Source organism: Peromyscus maniculatus, chromosome 17 (assembly GCF_049852395.1).
Source record: "Peromyscus maniculatus bairdii isolate BWxNUB_F1_BW_parent chromosome 17, HU_Pman_BW_mat_3.1, whole genome shotgun sequence".
Taxonomy (NCBI): Eukaryota; Metazoa; Chordata; class Mammalia; order Rodentia; family Cricetidae; genus Peromyscus; species Peromyscus maniculatus.
The window spans coordinates 48,886,019-48,900,578 of NC_134868.1; the positions used below are offsets into that span (position 1 = coordinate 48,886,019).

Genomic DNA, 14,560 nt, shown 5'->3' on the forward strand with positions numbered 1-14,560 from the left:
CAGCATTAATGTCAAAGGTCAGAGGCAGCTTTGAGACACACTGGGGACAGGAGTGAAGGAGGTAGGGTAGCAAGCTCAGTTGTGACATGCCATGGCATATATATCATGGCTCATATAACCTCAGCCTTATTTTCACCTCAGTAATAAGAAAAGTCTAGATGAGACTGACATCTCACCCTCAACTCCCACCGGGATTCCAAGATGTCCGGGACCTAGAGGTCCTCAAGCCATGATGAATGTTTTAGACCTTAAAGAAATAAAGTGTATCCATGCATCCTCATTGCACTAACCAAATGCAAGCTTCACCCTTTACAGGGAATTATACAGCAACTACATGAAAATGTGCTGTTTACTTAGCAGTGATTGGCAACTTGGATTGGCAGCTCCTTATGCTTTTCGAGAATCAAAAGCAACAAAATCTAAACCCCGGTTTCCCTTAAAGTGCTGTTTCCTAAATAGATGTTTGCAAAGCATGTGATCCATGGGGAGAAGATAATGAGGTGGCCAGTGGTGCAAGGCCGAGTCGCTGTGGGTTAGTGCATCTCTCAAGTCCATTTGACTCTAGCGCGTCGGGAATTACTGAAAATGTCTTTAAGACAATCAACTATAAAAATGTATTTCATATTTGATTTTACTCTTTGGCCTCAAAGGGAAATGCCTTGTTCTAAAGTTTCAGGCAAGGAGGCAGGGGGATGGAAGCTTTAGCTGCAGAGTCTTAAGCATAGGTATATGAAGGGGGTTTTGGGAAGCCAGAAATGCTAAAACAAGAGACAGAAATGAATGGAGGGTTTTTAAACACAGGCTGTTCTACGTGTTGGGGTGCCCCATATCTTCTTAGCACCATGAGTAGGGTAAGTGGGGCAGTACAAGGAGCCTGGGAAAATCCAGGAACAAGTCGTCTCTGTCTTCAGAAGCCATCCCCTTTCCTGGAATTGAGGGGGAGATGGGGAAGCGCTTCTCAGTCCCAGACTGGTTACGTACGTACCACAGCACCCAGAATGGGGAGAGTAGAAGGAACATAGACATCAGTGGAAGAGCTGTGGATCCCCCGGGGAACCAGGGTGCTGGCAGAGAGATGGCCAGCTGCAAAATGAGAAAACAGGGTGCTAAGGGAACATGAGTGACATCCCAGATGAAGCTGTGAGTTTGACGCTACTCTTAGCCTCGTTTTACAGCCCTGTGAAAATGAGTGAAGACCCTCGACATGCAAAAGCTAGTAATATGGAATTTGATATACCACTGAGCCAAGCACCACCACACAGGTTTAAGGGAGACTCAAAGACAGGAAAAGAAGGACGCTTCCTCATAGAAAACAAGGAAGACTTCAGGCACGTGTCCCCTGACTGTAGGTTGCTGTGAGTGAAGCTGGGGGAGGGCCAGCTAGAGGCAAAGCACCCCATGCTGCTGTTAGGGGTGCATGCCTGCCATTCTCCACTTGGTCCTAAACTGGCAGCAAGGAATGAAGCTGAGGGATGCTGTCACTGATCAATAGTCCAGCTGGGTGCCTCCTGCTATAGAGTTAATGCATGGCTTCTTGGACTGTTTTCAGAAAGAGCAATCTGCCACCATCTAAGTATGATTTACAGCAGATTGTTCTCCTTGGCTGGACTAAATACTACAGGTTGGGAGTCAGTCTTCTCCTTTTCTATATGGGTTGTCATTGAACACTGTATATTCATTCTTTTGGTTTCTCAGTGTGAGTCTGTAGAGGACAAGTTACTCCAAATACAGCACATATCCTCAGAGTCCCAGGCCAGAGCTGAAATGGTTTCTGAACTCTACCCAGCACATCAGACTGGAATATTTCCAATTCAGTGGAAATGTCATGTTTACCTGCGAACTGTACACATGGGGTAACAAAATCACCAACTGTGTCTTCACCTAAAGCAGGATTACATTGTTGCTTTTCTGTTTATGATTGACTTTCATAGTATGATTAATAAGTTATGGGAAGTGATTTGATAAATAATAAATCATTGGTAGATAAAATTTTCCAAAACCCAGGATACATGAGAGAGAAAGTTTTCAAAGGGGTATTAAGTAAAGAAGACTTGAAAATTCTCCTTGTTCTAAAATCCAAATAGCTCCCCTTCTATGAACTGTGTCCAAGATCATTGGCCAGAACAGAGCCTGAGTGAAGCAAATTGTAGATCTGCTCAAAGAGGCAAAAGGTGTGTTCTCACTAGATCTACAAATACAGTCTACATATACAAAACCAGTCTGAGGCCCATTCCTTTTCAGTTCCCAGCCCTCAGTGGCCAAGAAGCTCACAAATAAGTACAACATTCACATTATATATAAGTAATCAATAAATACATGTCCAAATAGCTGTTTATCCAGTAGGCCTGAAATTCACACCATCTCCTGACTGTGAGCGTAAAGCACTCATAACTCCCGAGGAAGAATCCAGGTACCACTACTGGGTTATTTTGGGAAATAAAAACAGTTCTGCTCAACCTGTTCATCGGCAGAAGACATGATTTCAGTGTAGGAACAGGATTCTGAGGTCCCACAAAAGCTGAGTAAAGCTAACTCTTCTATGGCTTAGCAAGTGGTTTTGACAGGCATGCAGCTAAAAGACATTAGCATCATTTCCCTCCCTCCCACATCCCTCCTCCATCTGATAAACTCCATTCATATCCCAGACCCCAGCAAATGCTAGCCTTTCTGCAGCAAGTTTCCCTGACTGGGACCTTTTTGCAGGATGTCCCTACGTTTTGCCTCTGTGGTTCTTTTTGAACACTGTTAATAAATGCATCGTGTTATCAAAGCTAATCCATATACATCATTAAGCCCTCACCGCTCTCCTGCTTTCTTGCCAACACGTCTGCCTCGCCTGCTTGTTTCATTATGCCAACATCGCCTGTGTACATCATGTTTACCGTTTCATGTAACAGTCGCAAGATCTAGTGAGGAATGTACAATTATTTAATGTTCCGTAGAGGTGACACAAGGTCACTTACTTGTGTCAGATGCCAAAGTGAAAAGCAGACTGAGTCCTGGGCCTCAGCAGTTGGCAAATTTTCCAAGCCATTTTTCTTTCCCTCCACGAGCTCTGAATGCTGCCTTGCCTGGCAGCGATGACAAGTCCCCTGCCCAGCTCAGTCTACCTGCCACCAGATCATGCTGCAGTGCTAAGAGGCATACATGACATGGGTCTGAGGGGATCATCCAAGGACTCTCCAACTTCAACCACACATCGTTTCTTGATGCTTTATTTTCTTCCCAGAAAACCCTCCAAGTCCATGCTTTGCAATATTTCTTCAATGATCCCATATTAAAAAAAAAAAAAAAAAGGATCAAGGCCTACACACTGACCGCATGTGGTACCAATTTTGTAGCACAGTCTCTCAGAACCCAAATTGTAATGTGTTTAATGTTCAGTGTTAGCGTGCAGGACCTCTGTAGCTAGAGGATGAGGATGTCCCATGCAGCAGTCCCTGCCAAGAGAAAAGCCTGGCTGGAAGGAACCCAGTGCTCTGATATCATAACTCAAACAACTTCCCAATTTTCATTGTCTTCCCAAGTAAATTCTCCCTCGGGGAGAGGGGAGGGGGTCACTGATGAAAAAACCCGAGTATGTCTCTTTGCAGAAGACATGTACAGTCTCCATTATAAATTAACAAGCTGGCATTCCATTCTGCACAGCAGCGAAATCAAATATATAAAGAACAAAGCATTTGCTATTTCTGACGGTTTTGCCGTTTAGGTCTTGTCTTCCCACACTTGGTCTTTGGTGGCCCTGTCTTCCTGCCACCTACCCTGGCTCTGCCCCCAGCACCTCTGCACCTTCTTTCTCTGAAGGGCTCCAGTGAACATCACCAAAAGCTTGAGGGTCTTAGCAAATTGTGGTAGAAAAGGAAAAGCAAGTCAAGAACAGGAACCGCTCCCTTTCTGTCCCACGGCCCGTGAATGAGCATTACCTCTATTCTTTTAGCTTTGGCACTCAGCTGCGCACACCTACAATTCTCACACCTGCAAAATTCATAGCAAAGCCCCCAGGACATCATGTGGTACCATATACTCACATTTTCTGCCCGGAGCCTCTTGGCAGGACATCCACCATCCCTGGGGTGAAGCATGTAATATAGTCGGACTTTGCTTGCATGTTTTCGACTCTGGGGAGGAAAAACAAAAGGAGATTACTGTGAAATAGTAGCCGCTTGTGAGGAGTGACTTGGAAAGGCAGACAGTGGCCGCAGAAGCAAGGAATTTTCAGTAGAAAATATTTGCTTGTACTCCTGCAGTTTCCACAGGATTCAGCTTGAGGTAGACTGAATTAATCTAAGTTCCCAAGCCAGTATCATTTCAGGATAATAAAACTAGTGACCGAGAGTTATGAATCGGTTCACTTTATGGCATGTATTTAATTGTCGTCAAAAGACAGGTAAGCAGAGGACATTGTGGTCAGATCCACTGTGGTGAAGAGAGCACCTGGATGTCCGCTCTCATGTCTCGCCCGAGCTCAGACTTGGGGCACTGACAGCAAGCCTGGCAACTAGTCAGAGCCCAAGTGTCCTAGAAGCAACACAGGCAAACAGCTTCAGGTAAATGGCGAAGGTCTGTGGGCCATTGACTGGGCCAAGGCCAGCAAGGAGACATTCATCCCATCTTGGTTCGATTTCTCCTAGTCCTGTGAGCAAAGGACCCTGGGCCTCACCTCCATCACTCTGAAGACTTGGAATTCTAACTTTCATGTTCTCCCTGAAGCAGGAAAGAAGAGATCAGAAAGCATCCCTGAACTTCAGAGTCCGGGTCCCAGCTCTACCACCTTCTTGCTGCATGACGTCAGAGCATGACGTCATCAGCTGGCGTGAACCCTTAGTCTAAATGGGTCTGATTCTTCTCCACATACACAATGAACGCAATGCTATCATGGCTGTTGTGAGAGCTGAATGAGAAGATTTCACATGAAACACTGTGATTTCCACAAACCCACTTTTCTTCCCATTGACTACACCAGTGGGTTGGGGCCCACTCTATTCTCATTTCAATCCCCTTTCTCTTCCCTTTCTTGGAGATTACCTCCTTCTGGAGGCCTCTTTCTGCTCCACGCTGTCTTCATTCCCAGCTGAGTGCTCGCCGGCCTCCAGGATGATGGCTTACTTTTATGGATTAGCCACCGAGGCAAACACAGGGAGTTGCATTTTGTTTGCGGCGTGCACTATAAATCCTTTCTCCCTGCCTTCCTCATTCATCACTTCTTAATTTCATTATTCTGCCTAGAACAAGGAGATGACACTTCCAAACAGTCCCTGGATGCTTTTCAAGGCCTTCAAGGGGGTTTAAAAGCAGTAATAGAGCATGAGAAATTTTACAAATGGATACAATTTTTTTACAAATTCCAGTGTGGCTGGAAACACACTGTGGTCATCTCTAGGTTCCAGAGCAAGGTCTAATTAAAGTTGGCTGGAGTATTTTCTTGACATCTGGAAAAATGATAGGATGGAGAACTAGAGACTTGTGAGGACATGGCATGACCCAACGTTGCTCAACTTCTACAATATGTTTAAGAATGATGTGGTACAAACTAGTCTTCTCTCTCTCTCTCTCTCTCTCTCTCTCTCTCTCTCTCTCTCTCTCTCTCTCTCTCTCTCTCTCTCTGTGTGTGTGTGTGTGTGTGTGTGAGAGAGAGAGAGAGAGAGAGAGATGCTGATTACAAAAACCTACATACATTTTTTTTTACAATGGGGAGGAGATAAAAGATAGCAGTATTATTCAAAATAGAGCCCCAGGCAGGAGAATTAAAAAGGACCCTTAAAAGTCTTCAGGACACAGAGCCTGGGTGGATGGCAAAGCAGATGTACACAGTAATTGGTAAACAGAGTGGTAACTGTTCACATCCACACAGATTGAAACGGATACCCAACTCGGCAGTTGCTGTATTACAGACACACTCAGAGGACAGGGTGATGGCGGAGTCGGACCTCTCCCGGTGTGGCCCCCCTTGTAGCCTCTTTTCTCCCTTTCCTGGTTTGTTGTTTCTTGAAAAGACTCCCCGCCAAAGGCAAAGTTCACCGAGCTATTTAACTGCAGTTTGACAGAACTAGTGAAAACCCATTATCTGAAATGGAAAAGGCGAATAAATGACGGCCTTTCTCTGAATCCATTAGTAAGGAGAGAGGCTGGGATTTGAGGCTTTTCAGTAATTTTGAGGACTGCACTTCTGATATTTCCCTTCGGCTTCTCAGGCCCTATTTGCACAGAGCAGGCATGGTTTTGCCTGGGGCTATGGCTAAAGACTCGGAAACCACTACAGGTTCTGGGGTAGAAAGGAAGCTACCTTGGTTCCTCTGTCATGAGTGCCCCCACACCCTCTACTTGGGCTTCTTGGTTCCACCCCACCACTTTCTCCCACCGCCAGAGTCAGATCCTACATTTCTACCCACAGCTGATCAAGAAGGAAAGTGGCAGCCTTCCGAAGAAGGGGTCCATTTTGTTAGAATACTGAATTTTGAATTGACCAATTGACCATAGGAAGGGGTCCCCGAAGTTTGTTTCTGAGACTTCAGCACGCTGTAACAGACATCCCCATGCGTCCTGGCTCTCACCACATCCTCGCCAGGAGACTCTGAACCACTTCACTGGGTGCCTCCAACTGACTTCTCTAACCCAGTACCTTCCAGAAATTCCTTGAAATTTGGCACAGGAATGCCACTCTAACAAACAAACTTCCCACAGAAAGTTAAAATTAAATTGTAGCGAAGATGTTCACTTTAGCATTGCCTGCTTTGAACACCAACATGGGAGAGAGCAGCTGGGTCAACAGCAGAAGGCTGATTAAAGCTGCAGTGAACTGGCCTTATGGAAAAGGGAGGAGCAGGGAACACATTGGCCGTATGAGGAATACAGAACAGGAAAGCCAAACACCAGGCTGGATTACGCAATGGCCATAAGTATATCAGGAAGAGGCCAACAAGAAAAACATTTGTTAGGGAAAGTGGAGGATGATTTTTTTTTTTTTTTATCTCCTTAACAAACTTGCCGGCAATATGTAGGAACAGTGTGGCAATACTCACACCATGGCAATTCTGCATTAAGTTCACTTTTTATCACATGATTACATCTAGTAAAAGCCACCACTGATCTAAAGTGTTTGGCATGGGAGCTGATAGAATTGGCCCTGATCAACGCTCCAAATGCATATTTTTTTCATTGGGATACTTGATATTACCTAAGCCTTCTTAAGCCAAGAGAAAAAAAAACTATTACATATTTTAAATTTTGTTTTGGTACATAGGACACAATAGCAAGCATGTGTGCTATCAAAGGTATGGTAAATTTTCAGCTCCTGTGTACTGACAGGCACTGAGGAGGGTAGTCATTGTGTCTACACCACCCTAGCTGTGTCTTTTGACATAAATAGACACAACAATGACAACACAGTCTGACATTGTCAGGATGTGTCATTACTGACAGTGTGTACTGTCTTTCAAAATTATAAAAGGACAGAGTAAGTGTTCATTGCAAAGAGCCATTGGTCTGGTTCAAGGCCTCTGCCTTCTGCTACACTGTCAATAATGGGTTGTGGTGATATTGAGTTCCCCAATATATTGTGCACCCTAATAAACTTATCTGGGGTCAGAGAACAGAATAGCCACTAGATATAGAGGCCAGAAAATGGTGGCACGCACACCTCCTAGCATTTCAAAGGCAGAGATCTGTCTGGATCTCTGTGAGTTCAAAGCCACACTGGGAACAGCCAGGCATGGTGACACACGCCTGTAATCCCAGGAAGTGATGGCAGAAAGCAGAAAGGTATATAAGGCGTGAGGACCAGGAACTAGAGCCTGGTTAAGCTTTTAGGCTTTTAGCAGCAGTTCAGCTGAAATAAATTCGGATGAGGACTCAGAGGCTTCCAGTTTGAGGAAACAGGTCAGCTGAGGAATTGGTGAGGTGAGGTTAGCTGTGGCCTGTTCTGTCTCTCTGATCTTTCAGTGTTCACCCCAATATCTGGCTCCTGGGTTTGTTTTTATTATTAAGACCTTCTAACAATTCCTGCTACACTGGGCCCTCACTGGGAGGGACTCCTCTTGGATACCTTATCATTGCCTTGTGTCATGGAGATCCTTTGAATTTGCAGGTCAAGTCCCTTCACATACTCCAGCAGTTTGTAGATGAGGTGGATATTGGGGTGGGCTACCTCGTAGTCCTGGTTCTGGGCCTGGGTGGTAACTGGGTTAGTCAGCCCACCTCCTTTCTCTCATAGTCACCACGTAAGCAAACTCTCCAGTACTGCCCCAGCTAGCTCACCCAATATAAGCTCATTGCAATGCATACTTTAAAGATGCATTGTGCACTATACACATACTGTGTGACTCACTGGACCACACAACAGCTTCCATGCTGAGAGTTTGTTTGTTTGTTTGTTTGTTTGTTGTTTGTTTTGGTTTTTGGAGGGTTTTTTTCTAGTATTTTTTTTACTTACTTTTAAATTTTGTTTTGCTGGGGAGGTTGCAAGGGCAGAGGGAGGAAGCAAGGGAGACAGGGAGATGAATGGGATCTAAGATCAGGATACATGATGTGAAATCCACAAGTAAGCAATAAAATTTAAAAAAAAAAAGGACAGACTACCATGTGACAGTAACTTCCAGTAGAAAACAATACTCCAGGGTGTAGATGAAGCTAGTGGAGTTTCGGGAGAGAGAAGGGGCAATTACTTGAAGGAAGAAAAGGTGAACAGGAACTAACAGGCAATTCCAGCAGAGTCAGCCTGGGTCTCTCTGGCCCTTGCATTTGCATTTGAAGCCAAAGCCTTTTCTTTCCTCACAGAAACCACAGGCTTTAGAGCTCCCCAGAGGGCCTGGAGAAATCCCAGCTCTTCCACTTTAACCAAAACCTTTGCCCCACCCTGGGCATTGACCTGGGTCAGACCTGTCTGAAGATCCATTTCCTCTGCCTAAACAACCTCTTGACCCTCTGAGAAACTACATAAAGCGGAAGTACTTTACAAGCAGGAAGAGTGCTGCAAGCCTCTATTTCAGATTGCTGAGCAGAAGGGGAGGGGGGGAGGACAAAGCATGGGAACTGGGATTGATTTGTGCTCCACCAAAATAGCCATTTTCCACGATTGCACATTCCTTTTTTTAAAAGTCTAACTTGAGTTTGCTTCCGACAAGGCTTCTCTTCATACAAAACGTGGAAATAACAAAGCAAGTTTGTACGTGCATAATTCTTCAAGCAGTCTTCAGAGAATTTCCACATTCATCATCCCATTTCGTCCTCGGATCTCAGTTGTGAGGCTGGCAGGAGAGGTGTGATCTTAAATAATCCTCATGATTCGTTCTTGATTTCCTAGATAAGCCTTTTGCCATCTCGTTTCATCATAGCCATCTAACTATACCTCCTCCAGAAACCAGCACAAGAAAGCCACGAGCAGCAAGGAGACAGAGAGAGCCCAGAACGGACCGATAATTATAGAACTGTGATTTTTCACAGGCCGCCATTTCTGGGGTATTTCAAGACAACAAACACCACACTACCTCACTGGGGCTTAGAGAACTGTCCAGTGGGAATTGGGATTCCCTCTCAAGGCATGGAAGGAAAGCTGGTAGGACCCCACTTAAGAGTTCATGACTGTGGACCTTGGGCAGGAGCACTAGCAAGGCTGTCCTGGCCCACACTAGGAGTCAAGGTGGTTAAAGGCAGGGAAACCATATGAGTTACAGATGCTTATGAATGGCCTCCTTCTAGACTTCTATATCTTCTGTCCTTGCCACAGAAGTAAGCTGGGTCCAGAACCTTCCCACACTGAGTGAGTGTGCATGTTGGGCCATAGAGAAAGGCAGGAAGGGAAACCCCCAGAGGAAGGTTTTACTACCACAGAAAAGGTCAGAACTGCCCAAACCCACCAGATTCCAGGCCTCCTTCACAGGTGATGGGCTACCAAGAGGGTTTGCAACCACTTCGAGAGCTGGAATTGGATGGGAGGATCCCGAAAGGATCCCAGTATCCTGGCCAATGCATGGCCAATGCACACACAGAAGGATGTAGTAAGCCTTTCTAGCCCCTGGCCTGCCAGGGGTGAGCAACACATGTAAAACACTATGTGATGTAGAGGAAACTTCTGGTGGTGTTGATGATGGAAATCAGGGGTTTGCCCATGCCAAGCAGTCAATCACTTGAGCTCCACCCACAGCCCAAGGACAGCTTTTAGCAGATCTTCAGAGGTAAGATCAAACAATTATTTTCAAAGCACGTGCAAGGACAAATAGAAGTTGTCGATGGCATACATGCTGTGTCATTTAATGAGAGGAGGAAAAAAAATGAACCGAGGGTACAACCTGAAAAATGAAACCAGACAACTGATTGAGATGATACCGTCTGAGTTAATAAAGGAAGGAAATTAAAAATGCCATCATATAATTTGAAAGTCTTTTATAGCATTCAAGAATGGAGTTGCACTGCCGATCTTTGCAGAAGTTAAGATAAAACAAATTGTGTTGAAGAGAAATCGGATAAAGAAGTGGGGGGGGGGAGGGCTAAGTGTGACATCACGTGTGTAATTCCAGCCCTCAGGAGGTAACAAGAAGATCGTGAATTTGAAGTTACAAAGTCAGTACAAGGCATGCTGGAATGAAGTGAGATCCTGTCTGAAAAGCAGAGGTGAGGAGGAGGGGAAGGACTGAAACTGAAGAACTCATACCTGCAAGACGGAACACATCTATTATGGCTGCACCAATACAAAATATAAACAAATGAAGTAAAATTAAAAGCCCTCGAATCTAAGGAAACTAGCTGGACATATCTAACCCTGAGTCGGGAAATTTTTAATCAGCAAAAGAATCAAGAGCAATAAACACACAGTGACATGGGTGAAAAAAAGTGCCCTCAAGAAGCTCAAGATAAAGCAGGGACTTCATTCATGGTTTCTGTGGCTGCAGTGAACACCATGGCCCAACACTCTGGGGGAAGAAAGGGTTTATTTCATCTTACAGCTTGTAGTTCATCATCCAGGGAAGTCAGGGCAGAGACCCAAGCCAGGAAGTGGGAGGCAAGAGCCCATATAGCGGCCATGGGCGAATGCTGCTCCTTGCTTGCTCTCCATGGCTTGTTCAGCCTATTTGCCTGTAGCACCTAAGGGCACCTGCCAATGGGTGGCACTGACCATAGTGAGCTGGGCTCTCCTACATCAATCAAGAAAATACCCTACCTGCTTTGCCACAGGCCAGTCAAGTGGGGGCATGATTTTGTATTGAGGTCCAAAATGAGTCTAGCTTGTGTCAAGTAGACATAAAACCAGCCAGCACACAGCAGTATTCACAACAGGCCTTGACAGAATACATGACATCAGTAATCTGTACTAGGAATCCTAATTGGCCTTAATAAAAACCCAGAGCCAGATATCGGGGTAAATGCTCTAAGATCAGAGAGACAAAGGAACAAGCCACAGCCACCTCTCACCTCACCAACTCCTCAGCCGAAAGGACTGAGCTCCTGTCTCCTCCCGCCTTATAATCCTTTCCACCCAGCCATATCACTTCTTGTCTCAATCTCCTTAGTGCTGAAATTAAAGGTGTGTGTGCCTCCCAAGTGCTGGGAGCAAAGGCATGAGATGCCAAGTGCTGGGATTAAAGATATGTGCCACCACTGTTAGTGCCACAGCTAACTAGTGGCTGGCTTTGCCCTCTGATATTCAGGAAAGCTTTATTTGTGAGATCAGACACAAAATACCACCATACTAATTCATACAGAAAAGGCAATATTGAAACTAGACAAAAGAAATAACTAAAACTTTAGAAACAAGGATAACCAAAGGCACTTAAGAAATTCATCCAAATGCAACCTGACAATTTTAAAATTTAATTAAATTTAAATTAAATTAAGGTTTATTTTTCTCCAGTCAAAGTGGTACAGATTCCTCAACTACACATAATCCATTTTGGCAGTAAAACTTTAATTTCTGTGTTCAGCTCGGAGGTAAGCAATGCCACAGAATCTTGCTACGGAAGTTTAACAAAACACATCAAAAAGGCACGGCTTAATGCAGCTAACAACCTTACTTCTACAAATTTATTTCAAGGATCGATTAAAGACACATACAGTCTCTGATTTATGAAGGTGACTATCAAAAATTAGTGAATGCCCTAAAACAAGAAAGGTAAATATTATAAAACATCATATGACAAATGGCATCACAGTCATTAGCAGACAGAACACTGGTCAACAATATGAAAAAAATGTACATATGGCAATACTAAGAAAATGGCAGTTTTAAGCCAGAACATGAAGGATATAATATTCATAACAAAAATAAACTTGAACACATGTGTATGTGTAGGGATAACACAGTAAGGGATTTACATTGTCCAATTCAGTGGTTTTCAACCTTCCTAATGCTGCAACCCTTTAATACAGTTCCTCTTGTTATGGTGACCCCCAACCATACAATTATTTTGTTGCTACTTCATAACTGTAATTTTGCTATGCTATGGATTATAAGGTAAATATCTGATATGCAGGGTATCTGATATGTGAATCACCCAACCCCACCAACACAAAAGGGCCTCAACCTCAGGTTGAGAACCTCTGGTCTAATTGCAAGTGATTTGAACTTTCTTATGTCTTTGATTTTTCCAATTTTTTTTTAGACAAAAATTATTCCCATGGTTAAGGAGGGAAAACCCTCAATTTTCCTGATTCCTTACAAGCGTGGAGATTTAGCCCCTGGATTGCATCTTGCCTGAGTCTGAAAGGAAGTGGGAAGGACCAGCCCTCCATTGCTACCTCCAAAGCCAAACTCTGCAGCGTGGTGGATCAGGGAGCAACACCCATAGCATGCACGAGCGGGAAGCTTGGGAAGGGGCCCTCACTGGAGACTGGGCTTGAAGCGTGAGCTCTGGAGAAAATGGGAACGGCTCTGGAGAGTCGTCCGCTGCAGGCACCACAGCACATACAGGACAGAGTTCATGGGACCACTGTCTCTGGGATCAGGTGCACTGTAGGCCTCTCCTTCTCCATCTCCCTCTTCCCTCTACCTCCTCCTCTATCTCATTCCCTTCTGGTCTGCAGGCCAGTCAGCCCCTTCAACAGAACAGAAAACAACCTCACTGGGACCTTAACAGTGAACTTCTGGCTTCTGGGTTGCAAGGAAATGTGTCTCTCCAGCCCTCTGGTCTGTCTTAGGTTGTGAGAGTCCAGCAGAGCAATGCATGTGTCATCTATTTATACTACATGTGCTCTTAGTCTCTTTTTATAAACCCAGAAATCAATCCATCCTTTAAAAAGTGGTACCGAAATTCCTAGAATTGGGTCACTTTGTTTTTTGAAATACTATTTTTTAAACCATTTGAAATAAGAAATGCTTGTCCTTAATAAGCAATGTATTAGGGCACATACATTTGGGTTGGAGAGAGTCGCGTGTGGTGAGATGTACCATAACTGTATAAACATATTTGTACAAAATCCACACTGCTGTCTGCAAGCACAAATGACTACATCTGTGCGTAACGATTTTAAATCAAAGTCTTGCAATTTAAAAAAATTAAATTACACTAAGACACGGAGGAAGGGTTTTTTTTTTTTTCTGTGGTATGTCTGGAGCTAAATGTGTTTCTATGACGTCTGTGCATTTTGAGTAGTCACGGGAGAAACAGAAGAGCAGGCCCATCTAGGCCTTTCCTTTTCTTTTTACGATGTGTGTGTGTGTGTGTGTGTGTGTGTGTGTGTGTGTGTGTGTGTGTGTGCAGGGGTGGGGAGGAGACTTGAAAATTATATCCCCTGCTCAGCCCCCTGCAGAGCAGTTAATGCTAGAGTGATCCGTGATTAAAGTCAGAAAGGCCCAGTTGGCTTGAAGGAACAAGCTGCCAGATCATCTGAAATCTGAAAGTTCTGATGCCAGCCAAGCCTGCGCTGCCACCTTCCAGGAACCCTTGGTCTCCTTCAGAAAGGTCATGGCTGAGTGGTGGGAAAACTTAATACTGCATAAAAATATCACCTCCTCCCGTAAGCCCTGCCGTGGCCAGAGGCAGAAGACCTGTTTGTTGGAGCAACGTTCCGTCTATGGGAAATTCTCCGTAACAGAGAATCTGCCCTCTAAAGCAGTAAGATATAAGGGCAGAGCAGTTACCCCCACACCCACAAAGAAGTCTCCAGAAGCAGTGGGCTCACACGCGCTGCTCAACCTGTCTGATGGGCTCATTATTCCACATAACATTTTCACACTCGAGTCTCCTTTTACCCTATTATTTTGCACTCTGCGATGTACTATTATAATTACTCCCAAACTGAACTCTGTTCCTAGGACTAAATCTTTGGTCTCATCATTTGAATAGTCCTGATCCGTTCCCATAATGCACTTTTAAATATTCTTCGCAGACCAGTTTTCTACAAACGCCCACTACAGTTTAAGTAACCAGGTGAGTCAGATGATAGGGTAAAACTTAATGAGATTCCACTTTCAACAGTTTAAAAAAATTTTATATATATATATATATATATATATATATATGTGTGTGTGTGTGTGTGTGTGTAATATATACATATATATATATGTAAATTGTTAAAACACAATAGCTGCTTGCCTGAGTATTTATTCATCCTTCAGAAAATTGTATGCTAA

At 44.3% G+C, this 14,560-nt stretch overlaps 1 protein-coding gene across 1 annotated transcript in view; it reads right to left on the reverse strand.

The window, feature by feature from the left end:
• Positions 1 to 14,560, reverse strand: part of Zmat4 (zinc finger matrin-type 4) — a 392,976-nt gene that overhangs the window by 252,095 nt on the left and 126,321 nt on the right. Inside the window, exon 3 of the mRNA XM_006982967.4 lies at positions 4,029 to 4,118. Within this exon, the coding sequence (XP_006983029.1) occupies positions 4,029 to 4,118 (90 nt within the window). The remainder of the gene's footprint in view (positions 1 to 4,028; positions 4,119 to 14,560) is intronic.